The sequence below is a fragment of the Desmodus rotundus genome, chromosome 10, assembly GCF_022682495.2.
Source record: "Desmodus rotundus isolate HL8 chromosome 10, HLdesRot8A.1, whole genome shotgun sequence".
NCBI lineage: Eukaryota > Metazoa > Chordata > Mammalia > Chiroptera > Phyllostomidae > Desmodus > Desmodus rotundus.
This window is the reverse complement of record NC_071396.1, coordinates 105,758,126-105,779,065: the sequence shown is the minus strand read 5'-3', so window position 1 is coordinate 105,779,065 and position 20,940 is coordinate 105,758,126. Positions and strand designations below refer to the sequence as shown.

At 45.3% G+C, this 20,940-nt stretch overlaps 1 protein-coding gene across 2 annotated transcripts; it reads right to left on the bottom strand.

Annotated features, from left to right (window-relative positions):
• Window positions 1–317: 317 nt before the first annotated feature.
• Window positions 318–19,324, bottom strand: SERPINB8 (serpin family B member 8). Of its 2 annotated transcripts, XM_024580399.3 has the most exons (8): window positions 19,183–19,324; window positions 14,704–14,881; window positions 13,072–13,209; window positions 11,478–11,595; window positions 9,571–9,713; window positions 7,589–7,741; window positions 5,603–6,027; window positions 318–450 (listed from the first exon to the last, which is right to left on the bottom strand). In XM_024580399.3, exons 2-7 carry the CDS (start codon window positions 14,869–14,871, stop codon window positions 5,623–5,625), a joined length of 1,125 nt encoding a protein of 374 aa, XP_024436167.2. In that variant the 5' UTR covers window positions 14,872–14,881; window positions 19,183–19,324; the 3' UTR covers window positions 318–450; window positions 5,603–5,622. The 2 variants fall into 2 exon arrangements, with proteins under 2 accessions (XP_024436167.2, XP_045043909.2); XM_045187974.3 differs by lacking the exon at window positions 318–450 and having other exon boundaries at window positions 3,143–6,027.
• Between the last annotated feature and the right edge of the window lie 1,616 nt (window positions 19,325–20,940).

Sequence of the window (20,940 nt, the reverse complement as noted above, 5' to 3'; positions counted from 1 at the left end):
CCCCTCATGCCCCCAAACCCAGAACTCCAGGCCTCCCTGGGGAGGAGGCCTAGAGGGGCTGGCTTAGAAAGAAGCTGGCCAATCAGCAGCAGGAAGGCCACGGGAGCCACAGAGCAGAACCTTATGGGAGTCCTTCCCTCCAAATCATAGTCCCCTAATTGAACGTAGCTTATATTGGGAGGAGAGGGAGCTTGCCTGGAGACCTTGGTTAGCACAAGCATGCTTGCCTAAACCCCTTTCTCTGGCACAAGCTGCAGCCTTGAGAACTATGAGCAAAGGCCTTACTTCTGATGAGAGAACCTTCAGAGGCCACAAGTGTCACTGAAGAATGTTGAAGAGACAAATAGCAATACTTCTGCTGACAAAGATGAAGATCAAATAAGTGTGGGCACAGAAAACATGATTTTATTTGGCGATGCTCTCACTGGCAACGATCATCAGAGTCTTGAGCTGAAATGAAAAAGGTGTCGGTATAACAAGCACACTAGAGCATACTTAGATTTCTAACAAGAGAACTCACCTTTGAAATAACAAAAGCTCAGAAACTAACGAAAACTCGCAATGCAGAAAGCAAAGCGTATGGCCCCGAACAGCCTCGTGCTGCACATTTGTTAGAGAACGTGGCAGCGGGAAGCCACTTAGGGATCATCTGCACAAACCCCCGAATGTTACAGAGGAAGAGACACTGAACCGGAAGGACGTTAGGTTACCTGTTCAAGGTCGTATAACTAGTGAGTGACTTCTGAATTGTTAGCAACTGCCTTCTCAGTGTCCAAGAAGCCAATTTCTGAAGTTTTCTACCTGCACATCCACTTTTGCCCAGTTGCTGAGGGCTGAAGTTCAAAGAGACTGGGGCTGCTGATTTGTCTTGCTGTCTTTGATCCATTCCGTGTTGTGCCCCCACAGATGTGCTGGAAGGTGCCCCCCTGCCATAGACTACCATCCCCACAGCTACAGATTCAGACTGCAGTTAGGTTTGTCTGACACATGACAGAGAACAAAAAACCTGTAAATTCCAGAAAAAAATCCTGGCAAAAGGCGTGGAGAGCTGGGGAAGGCATGGTACATTCTAGAAACTGAAGCCCACAGAATTTCAGGGGAAAGATGGAAAACCCGAAAAGTAGATTTCTTTAAACACTGCTTAGTATGAGAGACCCTGAGGGTCAGTCAGTAAGTGAGACATTCAGACAATTTACTTTTAGAAACTGCAGAGGACTTGGGGCTGTGTAGCTTAATGTGCCTTTCACATCTACAGAGTACACGTTTTTTAAGAAGAGGTAAAAAAAAAAAAAATTAGGAAAAGGCAAGGAGCCTGTAGAGCTAAACAACTTCAGATCAAAGAGGAAGAAACAGCATGAAAAATCCTCAGAGAAAGACAATCTGAGAACCAGCTCCTACAGAATCTAAAGATAACATATTGGCCTGCACAACAGGAATCAAGGCCATGTGTAACTCACGAAATGGGGTCACACCGCCAAGGAGAGAAGAGTCTGGTATGAGAAGACTGAAGTAATTGGCCTGAGAGAGGATTACTCCAAGGACACTCAACCCACACTCTCTCTTCCCGGGACCCCTGCTTTCCAGCCTCTTCCATGGCCTTCCATCCATCTGAAACAGTCTGCTGAGCTCCAGACCCCGCTATGAAGCTCTCTCCAAAAAATAACAAGAAATGACATGGCACAGGAATCTCAATGCTAACAAGTTCAAAATGGGACAACTGGTCCCCAACCTACGTAAAACATCCTACCCCTGGTCCCCTTCAGCTGTCCCCCATTGCTCACCCCAACCCTTCAGTAACTTTCCTTGTCCTCATCACTGCTACATGTTTGCTGGCACATTATCTCCAACACTGGGCCCTCTGGTTTCTTCTACAAAAGATGACTCTAATGCACTCCCTTCCCTGTGTGTATTTCTGTGATGAGCTAGTGTGACAGCCCTTATCTCTTGTCAAGACTATTAAATAACTTTCCAATTGGGCTTCTTATTTCTACTTTTGTTCCCTTTATTTTACTCTCCATATAGCAGCCCAAACAATCTTTAGAAATTGCAAACTTAAGTGTATTCCTCCTCAACTTAAAACTCTTTAATCATTGGTTTACTATAGAATGACCAATACTGAACTCAGCAGGGTTGATTTGGAAAAACAATTTAAACAAGAACATTAAAAATTCCATTACTATCTTTAGTTAATTCTGCAAAGTATTACCCATGCTTAGACACACACACCAATATGAAAAAAGGAATAATCAAAAGGCAAAAAAATATGTTTGTGAAATGTAAAATATTATTGACCCCCAAATCAATAGAAGGACTAGGAGAAAAAGTTCAGGAAATATTTCAGGATTTAAGAATGGAAAACAGAAGACAGAGAAGTGTTGATCTGTAGGGTCCAACACCCAACCCACACGCATTCTAGACAGAAAGATAGGAAGGGAAGAAATCACCCAACAAACTACACCACACTTCATCAATCCTAAAATGACCTCATCTCCAAAACACATTATTTCATGTATCACTAAGGAAATAAAAGCTCTGCCAATTGAATTATGACATGATACTGTCTTCCAATTAAAGGTTTATTCTATAAATAGGTAGAGTTCTTATATATATTTAGATATATATTTTTAATATATCTTGTTATTGTTTATAAGTAAAATCAAATATTTGCAAAATAACCTTAAAACATACTCAGAGTCTGAGTCTTTTAATTCATTACGGGGCCGAACACCACAGACTCTCACATCTTTCATCAAATATTGCTTGTTATGCCATCAAGAGCTCTGTTATGTGCAGCTCACCAAACACCACCGACCATAAGCACACACAGCACTATTGTCTCTGGGATTTCCTTCCAAGCTGCTAACACTTTCTGCAAATTTTGCTGTTGGCACGTGATAGGTAATCATTTAGCACAGCTTTGTCTGTTCATCTGTTCTTAACTCCTATATATCAGGGTCATTGCTTTGCATGAAAATAGAAAATTTCACTCATTCCTTCAAATATAAAATTAACGGTCATGGGTTCAATTCCCAGCCAGGGCACATGCCCAGGTTGCAGGTTTCGTCCCCAGTAGGGGCATGTACAAGAGGCAACTGATCGATGTTTCTCTCCCTGTTTTTCTCTCTAGAAATCAATTAAAAAAAAAGAAAAATAAAAAGAAGAATTTGCTTCTCTCATATCAAATTCCACATCACTGTTTCACTTCAATAATTTCTGACATTCACAGTAAGTTTTTCAATGCCAATAATATAATCTTAAAAATAATGACAACTGTACTCAACACTATAACATCAATAATAAGTTAAAGTAAAAAAAAGCATAGACCGCCATCACTAAATGCAAGCATGTACAGACAATAATGATTACATCAAGTCGTATCTTAGTTTCAGAGGTGTGAAGATGTACAAAAATGGGTCTCAACATACAGTGCAACACTGAACTGTTTCATCCAACTCGTAGGATTTATTTCTCCGATGCTCATCCGTGGGGTATTGAAAGAGACATGCTGAAGTATAAATTTTACCTTCCCTATGCATCATTCCCTTTTCTATACCAAATGACAGCACTTCTCCATTTTAATTCATTTCCTTAAAGTCTACTTGTCCTGATATTAACAACTCGACCACTGCTGTTCTTTCGAATTTGTCTGAGACATTTGCCTATCAGTTCACGTTGGTATTTTGTGTCACTGGGTTTGAGAAATGCTCACTGAAATCCACATCCGGCAAGAGGCTGTTTTTCATTTTCAATCTAAAGGATTTTGTCCATTAATAGGGATGTTATATTTAGTTCAATTATTAACTTTGCAATATTTAATCTTACCTCTCTTAGTTGATTGTGGTTCTTGACGCATTGTATTATACCATGATTTATCCATTATTTTGTTAAATTTCTTTTCATTGTTAAACGTATCATGCATATAATGCAATGGATTTCCATAGATGTATATTTATAGGTTAGTAGTAAATTGAATAAATATCTAATACCCACTACCCAGCTTAAGAAACAAACTATCACGAATAACTTGAAAGTTCCCTTCTGACCTAGCTAATCACATTCTTTCCTTGCCCTGGATTTAATATTATTCTATATTTTACATTAATTCTTTTGTTGTTTTCCTCTGCAGCTTTGTTGTATGTATGTATCTCTAGGCAGCACAATAATCAGTTTGCCTATTGTTTATCATTATGCAAATGCAACTGACACTTGTTATTTTTGGTCAGCAATGTGTTTTATGGTGGTAGCTATGATTAATTTATTTCTCCTAATATATGGTATTCTGCACAAATTTGTACAGCTTCCACAAAACACCAATAACGTTATGTGCTGTATAAAATGTGCCAGCTATGTGAATGGTGCCCCAGAGTGGAATGAGGCAGTGACCCTGGCTCCACTGCAGGAATACAGCATGATTTATTCACTTTAATAATTCAGTGTTTTCCCTATTTTTTTACATTTTTTATTGCTAGAATGAACAATGTTGCTATGAGCTGCTTTTTTTTTTTTTTTTGCATGCCTATTGAACACAAATTTTTTCTAGGGTTTCTAGCCAGGAGTGGAATATCCGGTCATAGTGTGGACAAATGCTTAACATGTGCTTTTCTAAGTGGTTTTACCAATTTCAGCTCCCTCTGCCTTGTATAAGAGTTGCTATTGATCTTTGCCAAGATTGGGTATTTAAAGACTTTTTTAAATCTGTAGACTATAAAACATAATTTCTGTTTTTTAAAGAGTAAATTCAAATTCATTAAAGGCCTATGAGTATATGGTAAAACAACCTTTTTTTTCCTGCTTTGACATAGCTGCACAAGCCTCATTAAAAAGATGGTTCAGTTGCCTGCAAAGATGGCACAAAGGAGTTTGACTCTCTTCCCAAAACCCAGCTCTAGAGAAATTACAGGCAGGAGAAAAACAAAGATTCTGAGAACTAATCAATCAAACAAACAATAACAACAAATGAAGAGTCACCAAGCAACAAGACAACTAAGCCAACCACGGGAGGCAGGCTGGTGCCGGGATGCATGTGTTCAGGTAGTGCTTGCCTGCCATCTGGCAAAGGAGACACCTGTGGGCTCCAGAGAGAAGGTAAGCTGGACCAGATATTTCAGGGTCCTGCTTTGGCTCCTGGTAGCCTTGTTCCTTTGGAACGCAACCCTAACTCAACAGCCTGTGCCATCTGTATTAGCATCCTTGAGGTTATATTAGCACATTTAAAAAGCCTGGCAAGGGTGAGGAGTTGAAGTAAACAGGTATGAATTGAGTACCTGTGGAGCATTACTGCTTCATCTCTGACCATGGGGTTTTCCTGATGGACTGACAGAAAGTGTGGGTCACCAAACTGGGTGGGGCTGTCTCTCTCACACACACACATGAAGAGGTCTGATTTTGAAGCTTTACTCAACCCTATCAGCAGACCACATCTGATAACCCAAGGTCAACCTGAACCCACAAGCCAAAATCTAGATATTTGAGGAAGAAAAACACTATAAAAGAAATTGCCCAACCTAAACATTTAAAGCAGAACTGTTTCACAGACAAACCACTTAAATAAGAAAACGTGGAATCTGAATTAAGGCAAGGTTGGCCAAAAAAAAAGGAGCACCTGTAAGCAACGGCCCCTCTTTATGGTGAAGACAGCCTGCCGCAGAACAAGATGCTGTTGGTTTTGTGGTGCCTGATGAAGAAAAGGAACGGGTGATCCGCACAAAATTTTGGCTCCATTCTGGCGCACCGGGAATTCCTGACCACGGCAGTGGCCGCAGCCGCCTCCGTGCCTTCTTCATTGACCTCTCCAAAGCACTTGTGTGCCACCTTGGACACCGGCACGTTCTTCTTAGTTGACATTCCCGAAAAGTCTGCCTTGGTTTCCTCAAAAGCATCAGTCATTCCTAAACTTCGAAGAACAGGTTCCAAGTCATAGCTCTCCTCCAGCTTAAATCGCGGAAGGAAAACTTGAATTTTATCCAAAGTCATCTTCTTTGGATCTATCCAGGCTGTGAGCTTCTCAGGTGTAAGTGCTTTTTCCACCTGAAATAACGAAGAGTCAAATCCTGAAATCAAGATAACAGCACCCTGGTGTGCACCCGCTTCCCCTCCCCCCATGACAGGCAACCAGTCCAAGTGAGCTCTAGTCCAAGACAATCTACAGAGATTGTTCCTCTTGTAAACAGACCAAGATCTTCCCTCAAATCCTCATCTTTTTCCTGTTTTATGGAAACAAAAGTAAAATAGCTAGAAAGCACCTGAGACAAAGAGAGGGGTTTTTTTGTTAATTATGTGTACCAAATTCATTTCAAATGTTTTTTAGTTTGGAAAACTGTCATAACCAATTGATTATATTCATGCAATATACATTACTGTAAGTAGGAGACATTGTTGAAAAGGAGAGACAGAGCAAGGCCCAGAACTCTGGTCTGTGAAAGAGGAAATGAGGGCTTGTCTGAGGGGCACGGGAGGCGTGGCTGCTGGGGAAGGAAGAGCAGAAACGGGCAACTCAATGGGCCCGCTGCCACTGGCACCCTGGTTGCCCTCTGCCTGCGCTGGGGAGGGCTTCCAAACTTCCGAGACCCATCACTCTTTCTATTTATCCACAAGGAAGAAATAAAAGAAGGAGTTTGCATCTTCCTTTCCTTCCCTTTACCACCCAGAGCCCAGGTGAGCGCCCCCTCCACTGACAGCTGTTTGGATGTTAGCTCTATTCCTAGACTCCTCTAATTTTCTTAAGTAGCCATGACAGATCTCATCCTTGACTTATGCCCATAGCTTCCTGATTCCACAGAGAAACCAGGGAAATCAGGAACCTCACACCCTGTGCATTGGTGTGCTGGAGCTGGCTTGTATCCCTGGTGAGAGTCAATGATCAAACACTTGGTAACCTAAACTTAGGCATGTGGGAGTACCGACACCAGGAAAACAGCACACATGATGTAGGAGGGCTTCTTCCACACCCAGAGAACCAGACAACCAGCACACTGTTGGTCCTACACCTCCCACCTTACAAATGTACCGTCTTCCTGAACTCCATCCCTTTTCGGTCTCGGGAAGAGGGCTCTCTCCTCCTGTCTAAGGTAAATCCCTCTCCTGTATTTTAGACTCTTGCTACTCAAAGTGTGGTCCATGACCAACAGCACCTGCATCACCTGGAATCTTGTTAGAAATGCAAAAATCTCAGGCCATAGCCCCCAGAATCAAAATCTGCATTGTAGCAAGATCCCCAGGAGACCCATATGCATACGAATGTTGCAGAAAGGCTGCCCAGATCAATCCTTATCCTTTTCCAGTACTTTCATTCATTACTTATTAGGCCCTCAACTAGCCCTTCTCTTCAGAATCAAGAATAATGCTCATATTCCTGGAACTCTGAATTCTTAGCTTCTCAGCATTTGTCCTTCCCTGCAATTCCATTCCTAGATATATACTCCATAGAAATGCATACACATCCCCACCAAAGGCATGCAATGGTGTCCACCCAGCACTCTTTATAACAACCCTATACTGGAAACTCCTCGAACGCTATCTGGTGAATGGGCTTGAAGAGAGGCACTAAGGCTGGATCCACAGACACTCACATCCATTGCCAAGGGCTTACCACTGCGAGATCAGTGTCTTCATCAGGCAGCAGAATGACCATGCTCAGCTCCTCCCCTGCATAGGGCAGCTCCAGGACCTGGCTGTGCACCTCCTCCACGTAGCCCACTTTAAACTCTGCTTGCTTAAACATCATCTGCACTGTCTTCTTCTCCTAATGAAAACATGGAATTAAAATCAGATTACTGAAAAATGAGCACTGTTCCCTAAAAATAAGTCTGATTCACAGAACCCCTAGGTACATATAAGAGGATTATTACTTCTATGCATTCATGCTGACAGATATAAAATCCTCATTATTACGTATTAGTATTGAGTATAACATACTCATGCCCCAGCAGATCAATTATAACCAGGTGAGAGAGAATAAATTGGCGAATATACAGACATAAAACTCTCTCATTATTTTTGGAAGAAGTTGTGTTTCTTCCCTCTTGATAAAATGCATAAAGAAGCACTCCCAGAGACCTCATAATTAAAAATTATTTTTCTGAGTTGAGAGAAGAATTAACTAGTATTCAGGCCTTTGGGCTGGAGGATCAGGTTAGAGAAGATGTACAGACCAGAGGGAGTTAGACTTTTATCCTGAAAAGTTGCTCAATTGTATAATTGGTTTTACAGCTTTGGTTTTCTTGGAGGAGAGAACTTAACAAGACATGTAGCCTCTACCATTTTTAAAGCTTGCATCAAACACATTGTAGACTTTTAAGTCTTTGTGCAATGCGCTATTATCAAGTTGATAGAGGTCAAATATCAAGCTAATAGCTGTTGACCCCAGCCATTACCATATGCAACAGGGAACGGACAAAAGTACTTCTAAGAAAGGCTCCTACATCCAGATATCTAATGTACAGCGTGATGACCATGGTGAGTAATGCTGCACTGAATACTGGAAATTCGTTAAAAGTAGATTCCAGGGACTCTCATCATATACACAATAAGGCAGCTATGTGGGGAGATACAGTAGGTAGCTTTACTGATTTCCCTATGTAGAGAAAATCATCATCTTGCATATCTTGAATATATACAATTTTTATTTTTAAAAGTCAAAAAAAGTTCAAAATAAATAGTCAACCTTTACATCTCTTAACACCCCTTTCCTTGTGCTCAGAATTACCTAGTCACGAATCTAAGGCAATCCATAGGTGCCATTGTCACCGGCGTTTTAGGAGGCATCTAAGTAAATGCAGACAGGGATACTGCTGCCGGTGGGAATGGGGGACATGCAGTGTCACGAGAAAGCCCTTTGGGAAACGAACAAGGGAGGATGTAATTGGTGGTAAGATTTATTTGGGTGGGAAATCTGCCTTTGGGTTCCAAGCGTCACTGGGAAAACTGGAAAGGTAATCGAATTGGAGAGGGGGCGTGAAACCCCAGTAGGTCCAGGAAAGGGATTGCTTAGGAGGAGGGCCCCACTTAAGCCGGAAAAGAATCAGAAATTTGGGTGAGATGGTTTGTATGGCACCTTGTTCTTTACCAAAAACCAAGAAAATATATGGAGGATTAATAGGAGCATCATGGCAGCTGCTGCTAGCGCCTGCTGGTTCTCTACATCCCCCAGGGCGTATTAATTCCCTTTGCCCCAGTGAAGTCTTGCCATCACATTTAAACTTTTCCACACGTGTGCCATTTGAAATTCGTCTCTCTCAACACTGCAGAAGAGCTTGTTTTCACCGGCAACAACAGTACAACCATAATTCCAAGGCTTAGAAGAAATTTTCTTTCAATCACAGTAATATGACCAGAGATAGAAGGTCAATTGGATCAAGGATGAAAAAAAGGAAACCATCAATAGAAAAATGATTTTCATTTTTCTCCTCCCTTTTCTAATAACAGATATGGGGGGAGGGCATGAAATACATTCAGACGTGGACAAACAATCAAGGTAGTGTGAAATAAATTATTGATTTTCTCCATTCACAGCCTTCCCCAGCATGGTGACTTTAAGAGAGTAGCAGTGTACCTGAAATCTCTGTCCCCTACCTGGTTGACTTTGAAGGGCATCCCCCTCGTGTACCTTCGGTCGAACTGCTTCTTCCACTTGCCTTTGAAGTAGATTGCGTTCACGAGAACCAGCTTGGTCAGTGGGCTGACCGTGCCAACACCCAGAATCTCTGAAATCTTGCCTGTAAAGAACACAAGAGAAGTTTGTGGCTATTTGGTGGGGGGAATAATCATTCTTTTACAAAAATATCTCCTCAACCTGGGATGCCAAGACTTCGTTGACAGCCAGGCGGGATTCCTGTCTCTTTGGCTGCCTGATGGATCGGGTGACGATGTTGCAGGCTCTGCACCCACACAGGGTACCGTTTGTCCTGAAACAACAATCCTGAAGCAGGCAGGTCAACCGTCGTTTCGCTCTCAGTTTACAGATGTAGAAATTCAGGTTCAGGGTATTTGCCTGATGTTTTTGCCAAGGTCACCTAGGTGGCAAGTGACTGAACTGAGAAAATAATCCAAGAGTCTTGATTTTAACTGTAAGCCTCTCAACCTGGGCACCAGAATTTGTCAACCACACCATTATTGACATATTAGGCTGGATAATTCTATGTTGTGGGGACTGTCTTGGGCATTGTAAGATGGTTATCTAGAAGCACTTTCCCCAACAGTGACACCCAACAATGTCTTCCGCCATTGCCGAGTGTCTCCTGGAGGTTGCTGCTGGTTGTTGGAAATTGTTGCTCTATGCCAACCTTCAAATCTCATCTAGGTGAGGAGAGCCTGCCAAAGAATGGGAAGTATAGACTCACCATAGCTGAAGGTAGGCTTCCAGAACCAAGTGAATGGGGCAGAGGGATTAGAGGGATGCAATGAAGGGGCCCAACTTGAGTTGTCCAGTGCAAGTGGGAACAAGGTGATCCCCAGAATACCCCCAGCTCTAGTATTCTGGAAAAACGTGTGGATGGTCAGCCTGATGGAAGGAAAATTGTGAGCAGCCGAGGAGGGGAAGTGTCAGGTGTGGGAAGAAGAGGTGTGGCGAAGATGCTGGCTAACCCATTGACTTAGGACAGCTCCACCTACTGGAGAGCGGGAGACCACCACACGGGTCACATAGGAAACCCTGCAAGGCTCTTCCCTTCTGAGGGTCATTATGTTACTGGCTTTCAGGATCATCCTGACCATTGCTGCTGCCTGAGACACAGCGGGTGCGCCGTACAGATTGAGCGCATGGAATAACGAGGGCTGGGTGGGCACGGAGAGAAAGAGTGACTACCCCCCACATTCTGGAAGTCTCTAAATTACAGGTTAGCTATTTAGAGTGCTTAAAAGCATGTTATTTTTCTCCAAACTCCGGGCAGGAATGGGCAGAGCTATTTCTGCTGAGATGGAACTTGGACTAGACAAGGCACAGTGCAGGCTCTGCATACGCTGCAGCCCTGACTCCGGGACAAACTCAGAAAGCATCACAATCCAAAAGCAAATGTAGCCACAGTCTCTTGACAAAGAAGGAGAGGGCTGAGGATGAAACCAGAGCTGTTCCATTCCCACAGGCAGGTAATGGGAGAGGTGGCTCTCTCGCAGCTGCCACCCAAATCGAATGTCACTCTGCCCTCAGGGCAGGGCAACGGTCCTCCGGGACAGAAGATCAGCAGGGCTCCCAGGAGGAAGCGTTTTTCTGGAATTTTCTAGAACAGTCCAACGGGGAGATCATCTGAGATCCTTATGGTCAGTTTTTATCATGAGCTCACATTATTTATTCAAAGTCACCGTTTTGGGATCTGGTAAGCCCAAGAAAGACCTCAGAATGTAATAGCTGATCTGAGAACGCAGCAAGCACACACAACCAGGTGACAGGGTCGCAGTGTCAGCACAGTGGAGGCCACACCCCCAGCCACCTCCCCTCCCTTTCCTTCATAAGTTGCCAAGTCTACTGAAATGAAACCTCTCACCTTCTGTATTTTGTGTCACCCAGTCGTTGATGAATTTCCTGCATTCCTCAGTGTTGTCAGCAAAGGCCAGCTCCTCCAGCTCCGACTGATAGAACTTCCGGCAGGATTCCTTAAAGGCCTGCAGTGCGAGATGCTGAGTTTGGCCCCCCTGCAGCAAAGCTGCCCATGCTGTGGGAACGTCTGCTCTTTCTGACCATGTTTCTAGCCTAACTGCTTGCGCAGGTCATCCTGCCCTTTAAGGCTCACTCACACAATCAACAAAAATGCACAGACCCCCAACGCTGGGCCTGGGCCTGAGCTCCATGCTGGACACCAGGGTGAAGGCCTGACATGAGACTCGGGGTGGCTCCCCGGCAGAGAAGAGAGAGGACGAAAGCACACAGTGAGTTACAGGATGTTTTGAGAACATGGACGGGGGCAGGCATGTGCCAAAGAGCCTGTGATGAATGTCCATCAAACACTTAGACTCCCTCTGGACTTTGTGTTTGATTTTTTTGTTTGATTTCCCCATTTCTGCATCACCAGCATCAGCCCCAGCCCCAGTGTCTGACTGGGACACTCCATGGTAGAATTGGATTAACAAGAAATCCTCCAGGTCCTCCAGGAATACAATGTGACTGACCTAGATGTGTGTGTGTGTGTGTGTGTGTGTATGTGAGAGAGAGAGAGAGAGAAAGGGACCAGGGAAAAACACGGTGTCAGCGCATGAGCTATGAAATGTAAGGTGGGATTAAATCAAGAAGGGTCTGTACCCAATACATTCAATCCCCAAGATAACTCACCTCACAAAAACTTGGTTTCAGATAAAATGTGCCTGGCCATTGGCGCCTATCCTCCACCCATCTCCTGTTCTCATGTATGTTAGCTTCTACAGAAGAAAGAAGATGTAGAGAGAAGAGGTGAGCAACTAAGAAAAGTAGAAGGTGGCTCCCTGTGTCCTCAGTGTTCCCCAGTTAAAACACTATTCAAATATCAGGCGGATGTTCAAAACAAACACTGATTAACCAGGAGACTCCTGGAATCACTCGTGCTTATCCTGGAAGACTAGCCAGCTGAAAGATCCAGAATTATCTCCGATGATTCTTACGCCCAGAACAGGCAACCTCCATGGAGTAGCACCCACCAGCAGGCTGGACAGGAGGCATTTGAGTCTTACAGAAGCCTGGGAACCGCCAGCCAAGAAGATGGGAGGCTCGCCCTGATCATTCCGTTCATCTCAGGATAGCATCACTCTGTAGGTTACGGAGCAATGTTTTGTGGTCCTCACTTACTGAATCGTAGCAGGCTCTTTCACTGGACTGGGGGACTCTGGGGTTACGTGCTGCAGTCAATATGAACCATTCAGATCAAGGGCAAGAAGCAGGTTTTGGTGCCAGAGGATGGACATGTTGAGATTGAGGTTCAGGAGGAATCTCCCAGAAACAGTTTAAAAAGGACATAATGCAGACGCCATCATAAAAGTCAAAATTATAATTACAGAGGTAATATTCTAAGTACATTTTTAAGGCAGTCAACTTATATTTTATCTCTGTTCCCCTATAGTTTCTATTGTATTTTCAATTTCTCTTTAATCAATGTGCAAGTTACTACTTACAGGAAGGAAATCACACGTCTTTTCTCCAAAGAGTCTGTTGGCGGTTCTGAGCAAGTACTGAGCGTCAGACCTGTTCACTTCCGTGAGAAGTGACTGGAAACCTTCGTGGACATCTTCCACTTCATTCAGACAAAGTGCCTGGCGGTAGAAAACACAGACTTCAACACTGTCATTTTACTACTCCAAGAAGTCTCTGCGCTGAACATCACAGAGGATCCTATCTCAAAAGGAGCTGGCTTTCACCGGCTAGCACAGAGTTCCTCAACATTGGGACTGTTGACATTTGGGGCCAGTTACATTGTTGTGGGGCTGTCCTGTGCCTTGCAGGATATTTTGCAGCATTTCTGGCCTCCACCCACTAGATGTCAGCAGCGCCCCTCAGTGATGGCAGCCCAAACTGCCATTGCCAAATGCCCCCAAGAGGCAAAAGCCCCCCCAGGTATAAACCACTGCCTTTCCAGATGGATGCAGGCCAGGAAGGCAGGATGTGAAAACTCAGGAGGGAATCAGAACAGAACAAATAGGTGGCTGGAACAGATCTAACCTGACCTGGGAATTACAAAAATGAGCAGAAATGAACATGAAAATGTCTCATCAGCAATTTTACAGAAGTTCTCCAGCCCAGATTGTGTTTCAAATGTCAAACCAGAGTGGGAATCCAGGTTGTTCCTGTGTCACCCACCAACCCCAGTCCAAAGCTGCAGCCCATCCATGAGCTGGAAGGAGCAGCCACAGGGGATTCAACTGTTGACGGTGGATGTGCTTCTGGACACGCGTGGCAATAGGGTGAGCCTACGCAGTTTTCCGGGATGCTTTCACAAGACACGGTCAGAGACTCTAAGACACAAAGAGGTGAAGGACTCCTTCCCTGAGGGACCACCCACTGCTTCGTGCGGGGCTGAGGGTGCACCTAACGTGTCAGATCGATCAGACTGTATTCCCTCCAAGTGGCTCCAGGAGATACAAGTCCACGCTTGTGTTGCATCCTTCATCCACGTATGTACAATTACACACCAGAAATAACCTGTTTGTCAAAACGTTCATTTACATAGCTATATTTCAACTTGAAATATGTTAGCAAAAAGTGCAAATATAACAAAGTTTAAATCCTTGGCCTTTTTATGGGACAGAATTATAATTTATCTTACTTATTAAAGATACAAGATTGCTATAACATATTGATGCTTTTATCCAGAGAAAATGAAGTAATGACTTGATTTCTCCTATAAACACTAAAAGGAGCCCTGGCTGGTGTAGTTCACTGGATTGAGTGTGGGCTGCAAACCAAGGGGTTGCCAGTTCAATTCCCAATCAGGGCACATGCCTGGGTTGTGGGCTGGGTCCCCAGAGGGGGCCACCTGAGAGGCAACCACACATTGATGTTTCTCTCCCTCTGTTTCTCTCCCTTCCCCCTCTCTAAAAATAAATAAATAAAACCTTTAAAAAAAAAACAATTTGTTGTCTTACACAACTTACCTGTTCTATCTATGTCTGCCCTTTGTCCATCACCATGCCCCCTCCCCCCACCTACCAGCCACACAGGTCTTCATCAGCTGGGGTGAAGGTATGAAAAAGCCAGCTCTGTGGAAGCAGAGAAAGAAGCATGTCCTTCCTTTGGGACAGCACACATACCTGGGACATCTGGGTGGCAGTGTCTCCTTCGGCCCCCATGAAAAGCATGGCCAGGGCAGAGGAGATGCTCAGGGGAGAGAGGAACACATTCCGTGAGTGGTCCTCTTCACCCAACATTTTCAATAAGGTGATGGCAAAGGTGCCATTTGCTTCCCCGAGGTCATCCATCAGAGAAGGTCTGCATCAAAGACACAACCCGGAAGCACATCAGCCAGACCTCCTGTTTCCTCACCTCGTCCCCCGGATGCTGGGTGTGGTCAGCAGAGTAACCACACCCCCAAAGATGTCCACATCTAATTCCCCAACCTGTGACTACATTCCCTCGTGTGGCACTAGGGACTTCGCTGCTGGGATTGAATTGGGGATCACGAGATGGGGAGATGCCCCTGGAGGACCCAGGTGGGCTCATGAAATCACAGGGTGTTTATAAGAGGAAGGCAGGAAGGTCAAAGTCACAGGAGGAAATGTGATGTTGGAATCAAAGGCCAAATGATGCAGGGCTGCAAACCCAGGAATGCAAGCAAAAGGCAAGGAAACTGTCCTAGAGCCTCCAGGGGAAAAGAAAAAAAGTAACTCTTTTGGACTTCTGACCTCCAGAACTGTCAGATAACAAATTTTTGTTGTTTTCTGGCACAGTTCTCTGCAATTTACATGTCTCGTCTCATTTAATCCCCACAGCAAGAGGGGAGGTCAGCACAGGTGCCACCGCACGTTAGAGTCCAGGAGACTGCGTGCAGTTTACTAGCTTGTCCCAGGTCCCACGGACCGTCATCAAGGAAGGCAGGACTGGGTCCACAGCTGAGTCCAGAGCTGAAAGTCTTCACTGTTACACAAAATCCCCTCATTGGTGCTACTTTCCCCTCGGTTTGGTGTCCCTAGCACAATTTATCAACCAGGTTCAAGATCTATGAACTATACATAGTTCTCTGTAAATAAAAAGGCCATTTCTGTCAGCTGGGTGGATTTCAACAGACTGGGAGGGTTTGTCTGGGATGGTCTGACCTAACACAGAGGCTACTGGGAAGACACAAAATTTACTGTGAAACAGGAGACTCCGAAAGTATACACCATTTTCCGCCAGAGTTGCCGAAACTGGGATGGGAAGGGAGCCCACAATCAGGGCTATAAAATGTGACCCAAATCTTAGTCATCAGGTGGATCCTTTGAATCAGAGTGACCGATTCTGGATCCAGCCTGACCAAGCCGACCTTGACCTGCCCCCAGCTTGACTACACATTAGCAACCTTCTTCCTGCCTCTCCCCTCCCATCTGCCTTTCCTTAGAGCAGGGCCGTCAAACTCATTCTCACCGGGGCCCACATCAGCCTCGAGACTGCCTTCAAAGGGCTGGATGTAACTTTAGGACTGTATACATGTACCGATCCTTAACAGTGAAGCAAGAGAGCAGCACTGCCACAGGACGGAAACACGCCGGGCGGCTGAAACAAGGTGGAGGGCCAACTCAGCCCGCGGGCCTTGTGTCTGCCACCGGAGCCACGGAGTATTTGCTTTCGACAACTTGTCGCTGTAAACTCTTTCTGTGCTCCTTGCAGATGGAAATATTTTGAAAAGCCTCTCTCCTTTTTTACAACCCAGAACAGTCTTTCTCAAGTTCCTAGGAGTTCTCCCTTTAAACATGTAATTTTCAAGGAAGATAGTGCCCTACCTCCCAGGCCCAGGGGGGTGGTAGAAGCTTAAAAAGTTATTATACCTTATTATTACTATAATTTTAGCAGATTGTTTTCAAATAAATTTGAATTTGATCCTAATTGAGCATAAGAGCTTGACCTCAGAGTGAGGCAGACATAAGCTCAGGTTGGTGAGTGAGTGTGAGCATGTGTGTGTACCTGCCTGTCTGTCTGTCTGTGTGTCTGTATGTCTGTCTCTGTGTGTCTGTCTGAGTATTTGTGTCCTGTGTATTATTGTCCTGCCTGAACAGGCAAAGGAATGAACTTAAGGTAGCATCACATAAATTTCAACTTCACATATTAACTGTTCTTAATTAGAAATGTCCATGTCTGGTTCCTTCCATTTTCCTCCTCCTTCATCTCATTTCCTCACCTCCGCTCCTTGTCAACACCCAGGTACTGGTCCATCGAGTGTGAGCAGTGTATGCCCACAGCAATGACACACTGGCACACACGCACACACGCGCATGCACAAGGGCCCTGGAGGATGAGGCCGGCTCACACCCTGGAAACTCGGGGCTGGAACAGCATAGCAGAATGACCCCCTTTCCCACAGTTCCTCTCGGTGCCCCGATCTCATTTGTCCATCAAGGCTCTGAGAGGGTGGGAACTTTAAACGAAATGGACCTTGCCCATGAATCTAAAAAGGAATTAATTTCAATATGAAACAAAATAACACCTTCGGGTGCCAGTGCCACAATTTAACTGTGTCATAAAAACACAGCAATGTGGAAAAGTCAGATTTCCAGCCAATAAAAGGAAATGGCATGAAACTAGTTTTCCTGTTACAGGTGAACAGACAAGGTCAGGACAGTTACTACTGTCCTCAGGTCTCGTAGTAAAAGTGGCCGAGTCAGCGACAAGAACAAGCCTTTGAGTCTAAGTGTGCACCATCTTCCTCTTCCTGGAAGCCACCTGCCGACTCCCCGCTCCACTCCCCCTCCCCATACACACATCCCGAAGTGAATCTGTTCAACGAGCAATTATGTGGAACTTTCCTCATATAGGTTTGGGGAAGGAAATGAAGAATAAACGTCATACTTCCTGACTGGGAGCTCCCTCCCTAGGGAGACACACAGACGTAAGTGCATGGTTTCAAGCCAGCCATGCACTCAGCAGCAGGAGGGTTTGCAGAGAGCTAAGGAAACCACAGAAAAGCAGAAGGAATTCACTTTCGGAGCTTGGGCAGCAGTTTCTGTGCGGTTGGTGAATGGGGGAGGTAAATGTTAAGCCTGTGGCTGCGGGATTGGCAGGTGCAAGGATAGGGGGGTGCTGTGTTTGTGTGGGGCCAGGGAGGGGTCTGCGTGGTGGCATCTGAGAAACAGGGTGTGGTGAGACAAGATGGGCCCCTGATGTCTGAACTTGAGCTATGGGCTGGAAAGCTGCGCATGGCTTTTAAACAAATGGTTTACAGGAATTCATGGGAGTTTTAGAGGTACACGGCAAAATTACAGTGTCAGCCCTCCCAAAATTGGAATCTTCAGCTGTCGATCAGGAATCGCCTGCTCAGCGCTAGTTAAGTCACCTGCCTGATAGACCCTTGCTGTCCCCAAAGGAATGTACCTTTGCAATAAATTCCTTGTCCTGTTCCCTTCGGCCTATAAAAACCTTTCGTTCACTACAGCATCCCAGAGCTCCTTTCTATTCGCTAGATTAGATGCTGCTGGATTCAAACTGACTTCTTGATCAAATAAAGTCTTGAATTTTTAAATATGCCTCAGTTTATCTTCTTATAGACTGATAGCTCGGGATGCTGAGGAGGGCCAGGAACCCCAGGAAATTTAAGTGAGGAGCCAGCCTGGAATGGAGAAGGTGTGCATTCCACGCGAGATGTGGAACACACCACACCAAGGGCACAGAACAAAGACAGCCACAGCATCCTGATTCCAGGAGAGTCTAGGCAAATGACAGGGCATTACTCAGAAGGCACAGGGGATGCAGAAGCCAAGAAAGTCATTCCCATTTCTGGGAGAGCTGAAACTGACATTAAGTCCAATATTTGCAGGTGGGATGAGGAAGACGAAGGGACTACCACCCCAATCATCGGGGGTGTCCTGGGAGAGCTGGGAGGGTGTGTGTGGCGGCCCAGGGAGGCTGGGAGGCTGGGAGGTAGTGAATTCTGGAGGAAGTTTGGGCCTGAAACAGCCTCAACAAGGAGAGAGAGCAGGGGCTGGAGCCCCAGGGCACAGGCAGGGGACAGGCAGGGGACCATTTGCGGGGGAAGTGGCATCACCCAGCACCCTCGAAACTCGCCCCTGGCTCCCCAGAAATTCCAGGCCAGGCTGCAATTAGCGCAACAGTGTCCCGGCTGCACCCTGCAGCTCCTCCCACTCACCTCCCCAATGTTTCCGCCCCGCCTTCTCGGTCAACAACAGCCCTAGCCTAGGTCACCAGCCACTCCCACGCTGCTGGCCAACGACCACGCGTCAGCAGGCTGTGGTGTCTCTCCCACCCTGACCACCTCTGATCCAGAAAGAGTCGCTACACTCCTGCGCTCCTGCGCTCAGGTCCCGTGCCCCCTGCCCAGGTGGATGCCCATCTTAGCGCCCCGGGCCGCACTGTGCTGCGGGGTGAAGGGCGCGGCCGGGGCCACTGCAACCCCAGCGCAGCAGCAGTCCCGCTGGATGGCAGCCCTCCACTTTTCCCCTAGTCCTCTCTTCCTCTTCCTCCTCTAGCTTCTGCCATCCACCTCCTCCCTCTCTTCCACAATCCCGTGCGCGCTCCGCCCAAACTCTGCCCGAGCTCCCAGGGAGCAGGGTCCTGAGAACCCCAGCGCTTCTCAGCCCACGTACCTGGGAGACTCCTGCTGGCGCTGCTGCTCCTGCTTCTGTTGGTCGTCGGGGCTAAGACCAGTCTGGTGGATGTTTCACATCTGCTTTGATTTCGGGCATGGCTTCCGACCGATGACTCACCGCAGCCCGAGGCTACACCCGCCTGACCGACCCCGCATCCCCAGTCTGGCGCCCGGGAGAAGCCTGAGACTCGCCCGCACCCTGCTGTCCAGGGGGAGATTAATGGTTCATTTTCCTGGGCTAGTACGCGCAGAATTCCTATTTAGTCTGTTTAGTCCTGTTTAGTTTGGAAATTGGGACTTGGCTTTGGAACTTAACCAAAAGCAAAACCAGAGGCTAAAAAAAAATGGCTCCCAAAGCCATGGGTTTCCAAACTGTTCACACCCATCAAAACAATTTTTGAGAACGCATCCCCGCTACTAATGTGAATTTATGCGCACTCATATGTTAAATAGTAATACATATTGAACACTCTAAAGCACATAAAGAGACATTGCAAATAAGAAAAATCTTGTTAGAAATATGTATTTTTGTGCTTACAAAAATTATTTTAAAATTTAATGAGACCAGTGTAATTGAATATGTGTTTGTTTTAATCTTAAAGTCTTTGAAATAGAGTTAATCTGACAACCTGGTTTTAAGTTCATTTTTTTTCTAAATTTGTATTGCTGGCTCAGGAGTAAAGGCTTCTCAGGAAATGGGTAGATTTAAATGCAATAAAGCTATCTTTGGTTGTGCTTACTAAATCTTGACACCTGATTTTTTCAATCCACATACTAATTATGCAAAGATTTCTACTTAAAATCTCACTAGTAAAAAACTATTCATGCTCTTAAAAATCAATTCTTTCTGCAAGCCAATTTTCTAAGTGTTGTATTTTTAATATTTTAACAGTTTGAGGCCCACCAAATGTTTTCTGTTTAGAAGATTTTTATGAAGTTTGGAAATTATATTTCCAAGTTTAAATGCAAATATATGAGAATTTTAATATCTTTTTGAGTAACAAAGTCACCTGATGATGGGAAAATATACAAATAGAGGTTCTCAAAGTGATCATTCTACACTCTTTAAAAAAAATAGCTGACTTCTCATTCACAAAGAAGATGTACCTTTACCTCCAGCAACCTCACACCCCGAGGCTAAGGGCGCCTTTGGACGGGTGTCTGACACAGGAATGTGCCCACTGCCAATGGCAAAGAAACTTGCTGGAGCTGGTTCACAGAGGTGCAGCTGCTGCAGGGGTGTGGGCCAGCTGGAACTGGCCTATGGAAGGGAGGGAAGGAAGGGAAGCGCCGGTAGCAGAATCCCCACAAGGGGAATTTCGTGTCTTACTTTCATCTTTGGAACAAAGACATAAAGTCATTTTTTATCCTACAATACTGAACCACGATTTGGTACAGAAAACACAGTTTCTTACACTAGTTTATACCCTGTTCAGGTTAGATCTACTCTTCCATTTAATTACATGAATATCCAAAAAGCAACCTAGGGTGACACAATCAATCTCTAAAATGAGGTTCTCCTGAACTCTTAGGGCCCCCAGGAGACTTGCAGCCTGGGGAGCAGTGGGCAGGGGCAGCTCGTCCTGGGCTTACCCCCTGAACCTGTCTCTAAAGCCCCGTTTTCCCTGACTTCCCAGTGAACTGACTGCAGCCCCACCTTGGCTCACTTCTCTACATTTCTAGGGAGTCAAAGCAGCCCCACTTAAGGCTCCCTCCTGTTGCTTCTCCTAAAGCACAGGTGGCAAACACAAGGCCC